The following is a 16,293-nucleotide window of genomic DNA, read 5'->3' as shown; positions in this document are numbered from 1 at the left end:
CAGAGTTATGTGCCTAATCTAATTGTTATCTAGGCTCCTTGTGTATTAGAGTCCAGCTCCGAGATACCGAATTCATACCTACCAGGGAGTGAATTATGTAGATGTGTGAAATCCTGGTTTATTCACTGATATTATCTTCAGTTAGTGTTTTAATATTTCTTAAAATACCTCCTGTGTTAACACCAAATTTTTTATTCTAAATGTTATTCTAACATTTCCCACAAGTCAATGGTATTTTAAAAACAGATATTGTGGAATTAGAGTTTATCTTTGAAATACACAGAAAGATTTTGTTAGATTTCTAGTTCAGCTCTTAGAGGATATTTTGTTTAAATCCTGCTGGAAAAACTTGTGATGTATTTATTGATTCAAGCATCTTCAAATTCCCCATACTGATATTGGAATAATTTCTTATGAGTTTGTTTTTCTTTTAAGTATTTAGGTACTGTGATAGAAAAATATGATAAGCCAAATTCAAAGCCAATTGAAATTAAAACAAAGAAACCCCAGTGTAATACCTCTCAACTAGCTTCAATCACATGACTATTATCCACCTCTTCTTAGCTAGTCATCCATTTTATTTTTTGTTACTAAGGAAAGACAAGCAGCTATAGGGAATAATTTGTGCCAGTCTTAGATAGGCATCTAAAATAAAGGAGTGAATCACCTTTTGGAATTACCTATTTCTTTCCATTGACCTTTGAATCAAGCTTTGTAATAATGTCAGCAGCATTTCTAATACTTGTATAATGAACATTTTAACGAGCATTTAAGAGATTAAAGAAAATACTTGTAACTATGAAGTGTTGCTTACTCAGAATACAGGAGGGTTTCTTTTCTTCTGAAAACTGGACTGCTTGAAAAATTAGATTTTTATTAGAACAGGATTTTGAAAATAGTTGTTTTTGTCATTTCCACATTGAGTATTGTAAGAATGTAAATGTAGTTGTTACACTTGCATATCACATCTAAGTATTCAATTTCAAATTGAAAAGTTCAGGATAAGGAAGTGAAATTTCAAGCATCCTAAAGTATGCAAGTTATTGTGCTTGTCTCAAAAACAAAAGAGGGATTTTATTAATTAGTAGACATATTTTTTTTCCTTATTTCATTTTCCAGGGCAGTGAAAGACCAACACATTTCAAAATTTCATTTGTTCGTTACCAGTTTTATTTCATTCAACTGCTAAAGCAAGTGAATGGTTCCCACCATTATGCATCCTCAGGCAAGGCTATCATTCACATTAATGGCAGAGAGTGTGCTTGTGAGACTTGCCCACTATCTGCCAGGGCGCTGAGAGTGCACTCAATCTCCTCGTTGAGATCATTGATAAAGATATTAAACAGAATTGGCCACACTTGTGAGCATCAGGAGCACCACTGCTAACCAGCCAACAGCTGGATTAAAGTCCTTGTTAGTATGTTCATGTTCTTTGCATGGGCTGTTTATTTCCCAATATTATCTGCTCCTTTGCTTCCTACACCATGCACAGAGGCCTTAGAATACTTCAGGTTTTATGTACAATGCATCACTTATGTTCTCTTACATTTGGCCAATGCCTCATGTTTTCTTTGAACTTTTTCATGTGTGTTGAAACCCATTTCACACCTAATTGTTTCCTTCTGGTCCTATCTCCAGCTGGGCTTTTGGCTTTTCTAATTTCATCTTGAATTGCCCGAGCAGTTCTTTCACTGTCCTTGATTTTACTTCTTATATGTTCCTTATTTTTTTTATCTTTCACAGAGATACTCCATGCTTACTCAGTCATTTTGCTAAAAATCCTGGCCTTTCTACACAGTGAGGCGACTTGTTCTGAAGCTCATTCAAAAATAATCTTTTATTTCTCATATTTAATCAACTGAAATTAATGTACTGTCCTCAAATTTTCCCTCTGCTTACTATACTGTATCATATTTTCTCTCTCCCTTATGTCCATTAAACTAGTGTCTTATTTCCTTAAGTCCAAAATCTTAATTCTGCAGTTTACTTCATGGCTATCCTCAACATATATATAAATAGAAATAATAATTTTTACCTGTGTTTGCAATATGGGCTGTTAATCAGCACTTCAGAAATTTTCTTCAGTGAAGTCATCATTAATAATACAGCTTTTTCACATATATTTTGAAATGTAAAGATGCAGAGTTGCAAATAATGGTATTTAGAGGGCTTCTGTGACTAAAAGGTAACTCTTAATTTAAGATTTTATAAGCTGTAATTCCCATGAGAAAATTGTTGATGCAGTTCTTTGATATAGTATAAAGCTTGTATGTTTTTTCTTAATCTCAGTAAAAATCTCATCTTGCAGATTGCTGCTATAAATATAAATTTGTTTTTGTACAGAGCTCCAGTGCACAGTATTATACTACAGGGAGTATTTAAAAATGCCTAGGAATGATCTGTGCCTGTATTCATACTTACTTTCATGTGGGAGGAGTGACTGATACCGCAGAGGGCTGTGCTGACATTCAGTGAGACCTGGACAGGCTGGGAAGTTGGGCAGAGGGCAAGCTAATGCAGTTCAGCAAAGGCAAATGCAGAATTCTGCACCTGGGGAGGAACAACCCCAGGCACCAGCAGAGACTGGGGGTGACCTGCCGGAGAGCAACTCTGTGGAGAAGGACCTGGGGGTCCTGGTGAACAACCAGCTGTCCATGAGCCAGCAGTGTTCTTGTGCCCAAGAAGGCCAGTGGGATCCTGAGGTGCATCAGAAAGAGCAGTGCCAACAGGTCAGGGAGTTGCTCCTGTCCCTCTGCTGAGGCAAATCTGGAGTGCTGTGTCCCGGGATGGGCTCCTCAGTTCAAGAAAGATGAGGAGCTGTTGGAGGGGGCTCAAGGGAGGACTATGATGCCTGGAACTGGAGCATCTGTCTTACAAGAAAAGGTTGAGTTAGGTCTGTTTCACCTGGAGAAGGGACAACTGAGGGATTTTATCACTGTTTACGGGTATCTTAAGGGTGGGTATCAAGAAGATGGGGCCAGAATGTCTTCAGTGGTGCCCAGTGACAGGACAGGGGGCAGTGGGCACAAACTGAATCACAGGATGTTCCATCTGAGGAAGAACTTCCTAAATATGAGGGTGACATAAAACTGGAACAGGCTGCCAGAGAAGATGTGGTTGAATATCTCCTCTTCTGGAGATACTGAGAACCTGTCTGGAGGTGATGCTGTGTGGCCTGCTCTGGGTGAACCTGCTTTGGCAGGGGTTTTGGACTAGGTGATCTCTAGAGGTCCCTTCCAACCCCAACCATTCTGTTATTCTGTGATTCATATAATGACATTTCATACTCATCATGAATGGCAGCTGAATAATTTCAAAACTTGGGAGATTGTTCTAGCAGAAACTTGACATAGGGAATTAATATTCACAGATGACATCAGCATGACTTAGAAATTATGGTATCTGAACAATGTCAAGTTTAAAAATCAGGCAAAAAACATGTTGCTGAATTGAATACTCCACAGGAATTAATACTAGCACAGAAATCTCATACTGAATCATAGATGGGATTGCTTAAAGAGAAACAACAATTTCTTTAATGAAATCCATCAGAAATCAAAAGGACTAGCTAATTGACCCTTAATGTAGTGACTAAATATAGTATTTATTTAAATAAATACTCTTGCTCTTCTGTCTGTACTTGAAAATGAGAAATTTTGTAGGAAAAACGTTACCTTTTTTATAACTATTTTTTATTATGTGATGGATATTTCTCAAGCTAAAATTAATATTAAACTAATAATGAAGAACAGTGTAGAGCAATCTAGTAAAGTAGACAAGGTACAAGTCAAGGTCAGGAAATGTGAAGCAAATTTTGCCTCATTAAATGTAATTGCAATGATCTCATTGACTTCAATAGAACAGCTTTTTACAATTCTTTTTTTTTTTTACTTAGTTTCTGATGTGCTTTTATTTTCAGCAAGTCACTGTCTGATTCTGTACCTCTTCCTACTATTCCTTGCATATCCTTTTACTTAGGTTAAAACTGCTCTCTGTCTTACTAAAACTGTGATCAGATATATGGTTCCAGTGATGCTTTTTGCCTTGTTTCTGAGAGCAACAGAGACAGAAGGTGTAGGGGAGGGTGTATGAGGACACTGGCAACTCTCAAATTGCTGGATCATGCTTGAGTTTGTACACCAAAAATCCAAGGCTGTCATTACCCAAGTAAGATAAAGAAAAGTATGTACACCCGATATTGCAGTCATACATCTGACTGCGGAATTTCTACTGTATATAGAATAGGTGGGCTGTGGGGTGTGATTTTTTGTCAAGGTGCAGCTGTAATTATAGCTGTAGCTTCTTGATTGTTTGTCAACAGACACAATTTTCTCTTTCATAATCCAGCTCAGCAGGACTCAGAGCATGAATTTTATATTTACTGTTCTTCCATAATTCTAATTATGCCACATAGAGTAATATGTGTATAATTATGGAAAAGTGTTTTCGTTATTGAAAAGGAATTTGTATTATTATTGAAAATCTTATGTTATTACTATAGATTCCAGATGAACATGAATTTATTTTCCTAAAATAATTTAGCAGTTATATAACCTTTCAATTGTTCAGAGCATTTAATTGCTGACATTTATTACATCTCACATCGCAAATACATGACTAAGAGTCTCTAGTAGAAATTGATGAGTAATGTCAACCTGTATTTATTACCCTGCAACTGAGAGATCTGAGTACTTAAAAGGAATTTTGATATATGGGGGGTATTTTGAATACACCTGTGGTGATGCATGAAAGAAATGTACTGTGCCATTAATGGAGTGGAAGCCACAGTACTGTACTCCAAAAAAAAGAGGTAGAAAACATCTCTACCAATTTAGTGAATCAATGCAATGCTTCAAATAACATTATTAATTCTCGTAGGACTATTGCTGTGTATATGAAAATATATTGGTGGTGCTCTGCATATGAGAAGTTGGTTCTCTTCAAAAAAACAGCTGCCATTTTCCAGTCTCCTTAAATTTTGTCAGGATGTGTGATTAGTTAAGGTCAACCACCTTTTCTGGCACTCCTTTTAGCTTTATGGTCTCCGGGTAATGTGTATCCTGTGGACCTCTATGAAGTAAAACTCTTAGTTATTCTTTAGGAGAAGGTTCAGCTAGGGCTTGTGCTGTCCATCTACAGCATGCTGCTGACTTTCCTCCTTCCTCCCCTGAAGACCTGCTATCCAGAAGGTCTTCCTGTTGTCAGAGGTATATGATACATGATCCTGTTCTGTATAAAGCAAGATACAGGTGTGGATAATGTCTTGCCACGTTTACTTTGTATTTGATGAGAAGGCAGGTATCTGGATAGAGTCCAACCCTACTTCAGATCCTTAATAAGTGGAAGTGCAGCTTTGAGGTGGCCTTGATGGAACAAGAAAAGAGCAGGCATAGACCTACACTGTCTCTTACTGATCCACACGCAGTAGGAATGATTTGCTTACAAGTGCCATTTAAGTGCCTTCGTCCTATCAGCATCCATGGATCCTGTTCTTGCAGAGGGGGTAAGGGACACAGGCAAGGGCTGAAAGTCAGAGAGGTTTCAATGCCAGCTGAGTCTTAGGCTGCATTCTCAGCAATGAGGGAACAGCAGGCAAGCTGTGAGAAACAGGATGGAAGCGCGTAGTTCTGGCAGAAGGGATGTCACACAGAAACCTGCTCCCTCTTGTGACACAGTAAAGACACAGTTGCCCTGCACTAATTAATACTTTCACAGTATTTACCAAAGTAATTAAGCTATAGCTTCAAATTTTACTTTGAGCTCTAAAGTCTTATAAAACCGGAAATATCTCCTTAAACAGCTGTGTAAATGGATATATTGTTTCATTCAGAGAAATGGAGCGTAAAAGTGTATCACAGACATCTTTTTATGAAAATCCTTTTCTTGGGATTTTTTCTTCCTGAGAAGCTGAGAGGCTTCAGGAACAAATGCAAACAATGGTTATCTGCTGCTGTGGAATGCAACAGGTCTGTCTGTGATTGGTCTCATGTGCTTGTTTGTAATTAATGGCCAACCACAGCGGAGCTAGCTTGGATAGAGAGTCTGAGGCAGCTGCCTTTGTTTTCATTCTTGTCCTTTCTATTCTTAGCTTAGCTAGCTTCTGAGTTGAAACTTTTCCTTCTATTCTTTTTAGTGTAGTTTTAATGTAATGTAATATCATAAAATAATAAATCAAGCCTTCTGAACATGGAGTCAACATTCTCATCTCTTCCTTCATTTGAAAACCCCTCTGAACACCGTCAGAGAAATGGGTTCTGTGCTAATACTACATCCTTTTAAAACTGGTAGATGGCAGTAGAGTATCTGCTTTGACATCTGTAGATTTACAGAGAGGACTTTGCTTGATTTTTGTACAAAAATAAAAATCCTTTTTTATATGTTCCATAATCTTGAAAAAAATAGCAGTTATCTGACTAGCAAATCTTTCCAGCTTTGAATTCTTAGAACAGTAATCATATTGAGTTCAGAAATGATCTGGTTTTTTTTAAATTTACTGTCAGAATTTCACAAGATATTTTTGACTGTATTACTTTCCTCTTTTTCAAGTCCTAATACTGTGTATAAAATTTGAGTTGATTCTGAAATGAATACAAGATTTAGATGTAAGTCTGCATTTATTATATATTGTATTTGTGAAGTAGCATTTTTTGCAGTAGCGTGAATGACTGAAAGCAAGACTTTTTCATCTTGTGGGTAAAGAACAGAAATAGATTTTGTGTTCCTAGAAATCTGTCTTGTCTAGGTTTCAGAGAAGGAATAGTTAAAATCTTGACATTTTCTCATTTTTATTTTTTCCAGTAATTTTAATTTTCAGGTAAAACATGACTTTTTTAGTAGTTCCATAGGAAGTCACATGAGAACATTCATTATCTTTATAGCTTTCCATTTTGTTCATTATCTCTCATAATTTCTCTAGATGCACATGTTTTCTACTCTAATGTGCTGGTCAATATCATAGCAGCATATGTCTGTAGATGCACCCAAAAATGTGTAATAGATTAAAAAGCTGAGATGCACAAGTAATTTAATATCTTGGTAAATAAATATTGACATTCTTAGCTTGACCACTCTACCTTTCTTAATATATGCAATTTGTGTTTTTCTGTGCTGATAACTCAGAAAAAACATACATGCATCTATTTTCCACTAAGAATAGAGAAAATACCTGGTAACATTTTCTCTAGGCTGTTCATCAGTATTAGATGCATTGTTCACAAATAAATTGCTCTATTGAATTTTTTGCCTAAATACTGTTGTGATTAGTTAACCTTGCTTAAGACAGTTTCTATCAAGATTTGTGATTCTGAATAATCTTCTTGCCCCTCTTTAAACAGACCATTTTTGCTGATTGCTTTTATGTTTTTATGATCTCTTTTTCTATCTCTCTCATATTTTTAATGAAGGTACTCTTTTCCTGCTTAATGGTAGATTTTTTTCACTCTTCTCATTATTCAGAATATTCAGATTTGCATTTGGTGTGGACTAACACAACATGTAAGAGCTTTTAGTGTATAATATATAAAAAGAATACATTGCAATAACAAAGGAGAACATTCAAAGGTTAGGTATTGTAAAAGTACTCTTACTTTGAATACCCTGTATTTTACATCTGTGATTGAATTTTCAGTTCCCTTAGTACTATAAGTACCTGCCTGGGTTAGAGTGCAAAGGATAGGATTCCACAGACCTGGATGTATGCATCTGTGCTGGTCACTTCTGATCTCACTATGTGCTCGTAGAAACACCATGTTTAAGGCAAGCTTAATATAGAGTAAGTTTTGAAGTTGATTATAGGTTGGCCTGATGCTGTTGTATATATATTACATTGAGAGTAACTGAATTCTTCTCAAGTTTTGTAGCTAGGCTTCTGGGAAATTAAATTAAAATCCTCATTCTAATTTCTATGGCATAGACCCATCTATCTGAGGTACCTATGTAAAAAACTTAGTTTTCCTATGTACTCAATAAGAGAACCTTTAAAATGCAAGTTATCCCACTGAAGATCTGTCTACTGATTATTTAGGGAGGCTAAGGCAAAGGTGATAATATTTTGGAGTAAGTTTTAAGTAAGCTTTAAATAAGTGCCTAAGGATAGGTAAGGGTGAGTTTGTGCTTGCCTAATGTGACTGTACAGTGCCCTCTTTCAACTCAAGAGTTGTTTCATCTTCTTAAACACAGATTCCTAATCATATTCCCTTTGTCATCTGAATCAAGGTCTCCTTCCTTCTAGGTACTTATCTAGTCTATGTGTTCATTCCTGTCCTGTCGCTTTGGTTTTCATATAATCCCCTGAAATGTGTTCCTGATAGTCCTTTTCCTTTTAAATCCAGTTTCCCTTCCAACTCAAAACTTATTTTTGTTGCCTGGAGGTGAAAATAGTTAAGTGGAGCAGTTGCAAACAGACCACAATCCTTTGGACACTTCTGTGGTGCACCTGAGAATTCTGATATATCCCACTCATGGTTTTATTCTGGTCCTTCCTAGTACTAACACATTCTTTGTCCCAGTCCATTCATTTGACTCTTATTTTTACAGGACATAAACCAAAACAAGAAAGGTCCAGATTTGATATTATGGGAAACCTTTTAATTATTAGGGTGGAAGAGGTCATCCAGAGACGTTCTTCAGTCTCTGTATTTGAGATTTTTCAAAACCAGATAAAGCCCTGAGCAGCCTGGTCTGGTTTTAAAGCTCATCATGCTTCCAACAGGAGAGTAGACTAGAGACCTCCCTAGCTTCTTTCTACCATTAATTGTTCTATGATCCTATTAAAAAATACATTTCCCTTTTCATTTTCATAACAACCAGACAGAGACTGATTTGAGACAACAAAATAAACATTTTCTCAAGCTTTAGCTGATTCAAAGTAGCATAGAGTAGTCAATACTGTAAGGAACGTCACTGAGATTTGTGAGAATGAAATACTTGCACCATTCAAGTTCTAATATCAAACTTGTAATCATACTTAAATAGTAATAAGTGTAACTATTTTACAATCTGTAATTCTTTCCTAAATTTGGACAGATGTCCTGCCATCAAATTCACAGCCCATTAGCAAAAGTTTGGGGTGTTGAAGCAGTTCAAAGGTGAGGTTAACCTGAGTCTTTTGACATGAATCAAATGTATTTTCATCTGTGTCTTGAACGTGAATGATTATTCTAGGTTAAAATTTTGAAAAAAATATTCAGGCTGAAAGAGCCACCAGTACAAAAAGTTTCAGCCCAACCCATTAATTAAAAAAAAATTACAGTGAATTGAAAATTGTGCTGTCATGGAAACTTTAGGAGTAAAGTATGCTACCATCATGCCTGCTATACCTGAGAAAAGAAATGGGATGAACTGTAAAGAGTTAATGTTACATGAACATTTGATGAAGATCATTGTATGCTACAGTACTCCAGGACACAGAGAGTTAAGACTTGATTTCTTTGATTCTGTACCTTTAATTTAAGTGTTTAAATTTTGATAATGATAACCCAATATTTTTGAACTACTTTGATGAAATACACAAAGCAGAAACACATATAGGCACACTAAGGAAAAAAAAATTGAAATAAAGAATAGGTACTATATTTCCTATTTAAACTATTGACAAATTTTATAATTAGATAATTAGAAAAAGACAGATAACACTGTACAGTAGAGATAGAAAAATACTTTAATTACTTGATCTTGCAGTCCCTACTTCTCAAACTCATTTCAGCTGTATGGAGATACGTGTTTATACCTCTAAAGGCGCTTTGAAAATGAATACCAGAGTTAATGTTTTCAGTCCCCCATATTCACAAAGCAATCATATAAACATTTTTCAGCTTTATAGTATGCACTATATGCAAGTTTATATGAAGTACTACATACTGAATTACCAGTTAAAGTGTATTTCATATAAATGTTTTACTGCTTAGCAAATGATGGCAGGCAACTACCCAAAAACAAATTAAAAGACACAAAATTATAGCTAAAAGAATGGTATCTGGAAGGCACAAATGTGTGTTTATTATCTGTATTGCTTGTCAGAACATTTGCATATGTGCAGAGTGAAAATGAGGAAGAATAGCTGGAATGATAAAGATACTATGATCAAAACATTCATCAGAGAAATTAATTTTTCGCTAAATTAAACAAGAATCTTTTTTGATATACACAATAGCTGGGGCACACAAAGGATTATGAAAGTTTAAAATTAAGTTATGAGAATGAGAGGGTGAAATGTTATTTTTTATAACGAAAGCTATAAAGAGCAGTAGCTCATATTTTCATTTTAGCTACTAGAATACTGCCAGAAGCCCTTTTAGGCCTTTGCATACACTGCTGCTTTTAAACCCAGATGAGGTTTGGTTTTCCTTACTTGACCCTAACACAACTGAGCACTGTCTTTCTACTCCTGCTGGGTGGTCCATCCTTGTGCCCATCTTCTGTGGGGGACTTCGCTACAGCCTTCAGCTTCCTTGCAAGGGGAGGAGGAGGGGCAGACACTGATCTCTTCTCTGTGGTGACCAGTGGCAGGACCCGAGGGAATGGCCTGAAGCTGACTCAGGGGAGGTTTAGGTTAGACAGCAGGAAAAGGTTCTTCACCCAGAGGGTGTCTGGGCCGTAGAACAGGCTCCCCAGGGAAGTGGTCACAGCACCAGCCTGACAGAGGTCAAGAAATGTTTGGACAATGCTCTCAGGCACATGGTATGACTCTTGGGAATGTCCTGTGCAGAGCCAGGAGTTGGATTTCAGTGATCCCTGTGGATCCCTTCCAACTCAGCATATTCTAGAATTTGAGGTCACTGACTTCCTCTACATCCATGATTATCTTCTGTCATGATTGTTCTTTGACTTGCTTATCATGCTTGTTTCCTCTGCATCAGAAAGAACTGGTTTTGTGCCTTGAGAATTTTTTTCTTGAGGATTGACCAGCTCTCTTGGCCCCTCTTTGCTCTCCAAAACAGTTGCCTACTGCTTCCTGCTAAAAAGATCCCTGACTAAGCTGAAATCTACTCTCCTACATTCTGAGATTGTGATTCTACTACTGCCCTTAAATTCTTTCAGGATTTTAAACCACAGTCTCATGGTCAGAGCTTGTTTATAGAAGTTAAAATGATGGTTGGGTGTACTATCATCTTGTAGTGTTTCACAGTCCCTATCAAGGCTGATAAATAGGAAGGAGAAGTTTGCTTCCGTGAAAGAAAATAAAAAACAAAAGAAAGCACTTCATCATTGCACATCTTTCAAGACTAGAAAATAAGTCAAATCCCAGCAGAAACAACTTGACTTTCTCCCTCCGTCTGTGTTACAATTAAATAGTCCAGACCTTCTGAATGATTAATACATTTTTGCTATGAAGCTTAATTCTTTATTGTCAAGTGAAAGAGGAAAGAATTAATAAGTTGTTCTCTAACATGCCTTGCAAAAAATACACTGTGAAAAATAACTAAAATTTAATGAAAATGCCTCAAAAATACCAGGGGGTTATATACAGTTTAAGGGACAGACTGCAATATCACTGAAGAATTTTAATTTCAGTGGCCTTTGTTCCAAATGTATGTATGTATTTTATCAGTTGATTTGTGTACTAGGGTTGCTAACAATAAAAGGCAGTTGGACCTAATGAACTAGAAGCTCCCCTTCTTTCTGGAAGGTTTGCAGTTATTTTTTTAATTTCATGCTTTCTTTTTTTAATAGGTATATATTTAAATAGGTTGAGTTAGCATGAATATGTAAATAAAAGATCCTGGTCAGATCAGATTGAATTTCCTATAATTGTCTGGAGTTTTGGTCTGTGATAATTATTGTATTTATTTAGTAACACATTTTGGGAGTTCGTTTCCCCTTAAATTTTCAGTTACAGATGGAGCCTAGTTAAAGGCAGAGCTTGAGCCTAGTTAAAGGCAGAGCTCAAGTTTTGTCTCTAAATTTTGTGGAAAAGAGGCTTTTTACTTAATTATGCCCCTCATTAGTTTTTAAATTATAATTGGATGAAGACAATTACTATGATAAGAAAATATATAGGGTTTTTTTGAGGTTTAATATGAATGAAGTTCAAGTACGTTTTGTTCTTGAATATGGATATTGTTTGTGTTTTGATCAGACCATGATCAGTATTTAAGTATGCAGAAAGGGATAGTTTGTAGATAAATTGAAGAGTATTTGCTACTGTATGGCATTTTTGTACTAAAAGAAGTTTGTTTATCCTTCTTCAAGAGTGCATTTGTATTCTCATCACTCAGGTCATTTCACAGCTTCGGATCCTGAGTAGGTCAGTAACTGCTGGCTGCAAATTTGACAGAGAAATATGGTCAACAGAACTTTCTCCTGTTCTCAACCTATGGAAGAAACTTAATCAGGTAGGACTGTACCTAATTTGAAAAGATGACTTTTTTTTTTCTGGTAAATACATTAAAAATATAGTCTAATGAATTATCTCAAGTGTTGAAACACAAGAAGAGAAAAAGTAAATTAAATGCATTTGAGGTAGAATGTGCAATGTTAGGTGCATAATTAGCTATGAAGTCTGTATGCAATACAGTAGTCATTCACGTTTTTTCTCCATATGGAGGTGAGGCCACACGCAAAACATAAGACTAGCATCCTTTGTGTGTTTCCAAGAAAAATGCTAATGCACTTTAGATTTTTATTTAGTCTCTTCATTTGTCTAATATTCACAAGATAATGTTTAATGATTTCAAATACAATGAAGTATTAATAGTGTTGAAATATGATGTTAGCTTTAAACTGAGGTTCATGAAAATCCCTTCTGCAGTGTCCAGTATCACTCTCTTTAAGTTCCTTTGTTGGTCTTGCTTAGTTCAGTTTGTTGGTGTTTTTTCACTTATGTTGTAAAGCTTGGTTTCCAACCATTGAATTCTTATTCCAGGCATACATTTAGATATGATGTGTGTGAATGCAGACACTATGCACACTTGAGAAAGATCTCTCCCACCTCATGCTAGCTGCCCACTTGGACATTAGGCCATTATTTTCGTCTCCTCAGTGATCAAGTAATAGATCAAAGATGTTGTGGCCTAAAACTATGTCTTTTACACACCCACACTGTTGTGGGAAAAACCTTTCCCTTACTCAAATAACCACATACATAGAAGTGACATGAGGTACATTAGAATTTACCATTACATTTTGAAGCATCTCATTGAATTCTCATCTAATCCATGCTGAGTGGGTAGGTCTAGGTTAAATATTAGGAAATTCTTTCCTGAGAGGGTGGTAAGGCTCTGGTACAGGTTTCCCAGAGAGCTAATGGATGCTCCCTCCCTGAAATATTTAAAACCAGGTTAAATGAACAGACTGGTCTATGGAAGGTGTCACTGTCTGTTCAGGAGGGCTGGAACTAGATTATCTTTAAGGTCCCTTTCAACCCAAAACATTCAAGGATTCCGTATTATCTTGAAGTTTCTTTGATTTTCTAAAGGTTTTATGCCAATAGCAGATAATTAAATTAATCTTTTGAATATATCCTTTAGAATAGGATGGCTTTTATCCTTTTATATCTTATAAAAGGATAAAACCTTTTGTAGGTTTTATTTTTGTGTGGAGGACATTTTCTTGAGCGTTTCAAAAAAAATTTGAATAATAATATTTTTATCAAAATTAGTTTTCATGATCTGTTCAACCAGTAATTGCTTCCAGCTTTGAAAAAGCCTGGACATCTTTAATATTTTACAGACATTGCATGCAGTACTACATTCTCATTCTAGATGGATAGTTCAATGAAGGCATCATCTTTGTTTGCAGAATTTTTAAAGACCTGGAAATTGGAATGAAGAAGGTCATTGAATTGCTGCTTAAGTTAATAGTCGTAAATTATTTTATTTATGCATGAATGGGCAGAGAATATGAAACTAATACAGTTCCCCAGATATGAAGAAGTAAAATTTAAAAAAAAGTATTCCTGAAGCCTGTAAAAAAATTATTCCAGAGGCAAAAAGACCCTCAGAAGTTTGTTAATATGTAGACAAAGATTAAGTTGTTTTGAACATTTTTATTCCCATGTTGAGTGTGTAAGTCAAGGATTAATTAAAAAAGGATTATCTTACAAATACCTTGCAAACAGTTGTTGTACATCTATGTACTGAAAATTCTGAAATTCAACAAAATTTACCATTTGACTTACGTATATCCTGTAGAATTTACTTCTCAATGATTGATCATAATCTCACAGTGTGGACATATTTTTCACTTTGCACTCTTAATGAAATTCCAAAGCCAACTAAACCTGATCCAAACAGAAGCACCAGGAGGAAGTGGTAAGGAAAAGCAGTGAGCAATTCCCTGGAGCTGGGGGAAGGATGCTCCCATTTTCTGACCTCATCTGTTGTTTAGGAAGTTTTCCTGCCTTCCAGGGGCTCAGCTGCGGGATGTTGTGGAAAGACTGCCAAGGCTAGTCTGGCTCTCAGACTGTGACCCCTTGGAGCTTCATTTGCTCCACACTAACCCTGGCAGTTGACTGGAGTCTATGTGGAAAAGCTGCAAGGGGTCATATTTTTGGATGGAGACCAGATACAGGTCTGAGAAACCTGCTGTAGCATTGAGCACCTGGCAATCTCCAGAGATTCCTTCGAACCTTCAGCTGTTTTGTGGTTCTGTGAATAGGAGTTATTTTTGTTCAGTTTTCAGAGCCTATAACATTCTTTGTGGCCAAACAGCAAAAATGGCAGATATGCTTTGGAAATTTTAGCTTTTTTCAGTTTAGACATTTCTAAATGGGATATGATTCTTCTACATTAATAGGGTAGCAAGGACTTACATGTTGTTACTTTTTCAGAAATATTTCTGGTAATTTGCAGGGCTTCATTTTTTCTCTCAGACTATACATGATGCAAAACCCTGTTAATTGTTGCTACCAATTATTCAGATATCCTGAAATTGTTGAACTGGGTGGTTTATTATTCTTTATCTATCTATAAGAATAGAATCATGGCAATTGCCTCTCCTTCATCCACTGATTATTAGTCTAGCCAGAATTCAGACTCTGAAATTTTTGATTGAATTTTATTTAAATGAAATAGATACTTAAAATGTGCTTCAAATCATTGTGCATCAGTGTTGAAATTACAAAAGCAAAGCCCTTCTGAACTAATGCAGAATGTCATGACCTTTTCACCTATATTAGCCTCATTTGAAAACATACATATTAATTCTTGTGATTGAAAACATCCTTGTAATGAATACTGTCCTAAAACTGCTTTTACAGTGTTTTGCAGCATGATTTAATAACAGCTTGAAACATACCAAATTAATTAAACTCTCATGAACCTGCCATTTAGGTTGAAGTCCAACTCCTGGTACTGTGCAGAACAGCCCCAAGAATCACACCACGTGCCTGGTACCTCATTAGCTATCTCAGCTTTAAAAAAACTACAGGGTCTTTTCCATGAAGGAAAATCAGTGAAACAGAAATATAGGGTCATTCTTTATTTTATTTACAATGATGAAAACCAAGTGAAAAACAGTGAGAGGATAATATCTAAAAAAAATAGGCAGAGAGTCTCGAAGGAGGAGGCAAAACAGGTATATCAAAAGGGCAATTGAGATTTTCTACAACCCACCACCACCAAAATTGCATTTTGAATCAAATGCAGAACTAGTAAAGGTATATGAGTTTATTTTCATTGCATTTGTTACATTTCTGAGGAGGCAGTTTTCAGAACATACTGGAGTTTGCAAAAGCTTGTGTTTGAGAAGGTAACAAAGTAAGCTCTGGAACAGTTTAGGTGAGACTTTATGAAGTCTTATATTATACTAAGATAGCAACACATACAGAACTGAAAGAGGGAAAATTATCAACATCTGAAAATACACCTGATTAATATTGGTAGTAAAATACAATATTTAATATTAAATCTACCTTCAGTTTCTTATGATTATGAAAAACACCCAGTACTTCCGCAGTTCTTTGTCTTAATTCCCAAGCAGGTCTTGAGCATACACATAAATTTAAAACCTGATTTGAGTTATATACATAATGGATTTTAAAAGAATGTAATAAGACATTAAATGTATAAGCTGATATTGGTTTTCATGTTTAATTTTCCCATGGAAATGACAGATGGGTTATTTCAACAAATTCTCAGGGGAAAGCACTAGAAAGAGTGATGAAATGAATCTGAAATTCATAGGAGACTCTTATTGTAAAGGACAATATTGTGGAATTTAAAGGACTTCTTTTTCAATAAGCTTTTGTGAATTATGAGAGTGTCAAAGATTGAGCAAAGCTTCCAAGGTGGAATGTCTTGGGTTTTCTTTATTTTGTGCAATTAAACAGCTCAATAAGAAATTATCAACTAGCTT

At 35.8% G+C, this 16,293-nt stretch overlaps 1 protein-coding gene across 1 annotated transcript in view; it reads left to right on the top strand.

Annotated features, from left to right (window-relative positions):
* DYNC2H1 (dynein cytoplasmic 2 heavy chain 1) overlaps nucleotides 1-16,293 on the top strand; it is a 144,699-nt gene that overhangs the window by 97,878 nt on the left and 30,528 nt on the right. Inside the window, 1 exon segment of the mRNA XM_030946228.1 lies at nucleotides 12,216-12,332. Coding sequence (XP_030802088.1) covers nucleotides 12,216-12,332 — 117 coding nt within the window.

This window comes from Camarhynchus parvulus, chromosome 1 (genome assembly GCF_901933205.1).
Source record: "Camarhynchus parvulus chromosome 1, STF_HiC, whole genome shotgun sequence".
NCBI classification, from domain to species: Eukaryota; Metazoa; Chordata; class Aves; order Passeriformes; family Thraupidae; genus Camarhynchus; species Camarhynchus parvulus.
Note: the sequence above shows the minus strand (reverse complement) of the source record. Positions and strands in the feature narration are given on the sequence as shown.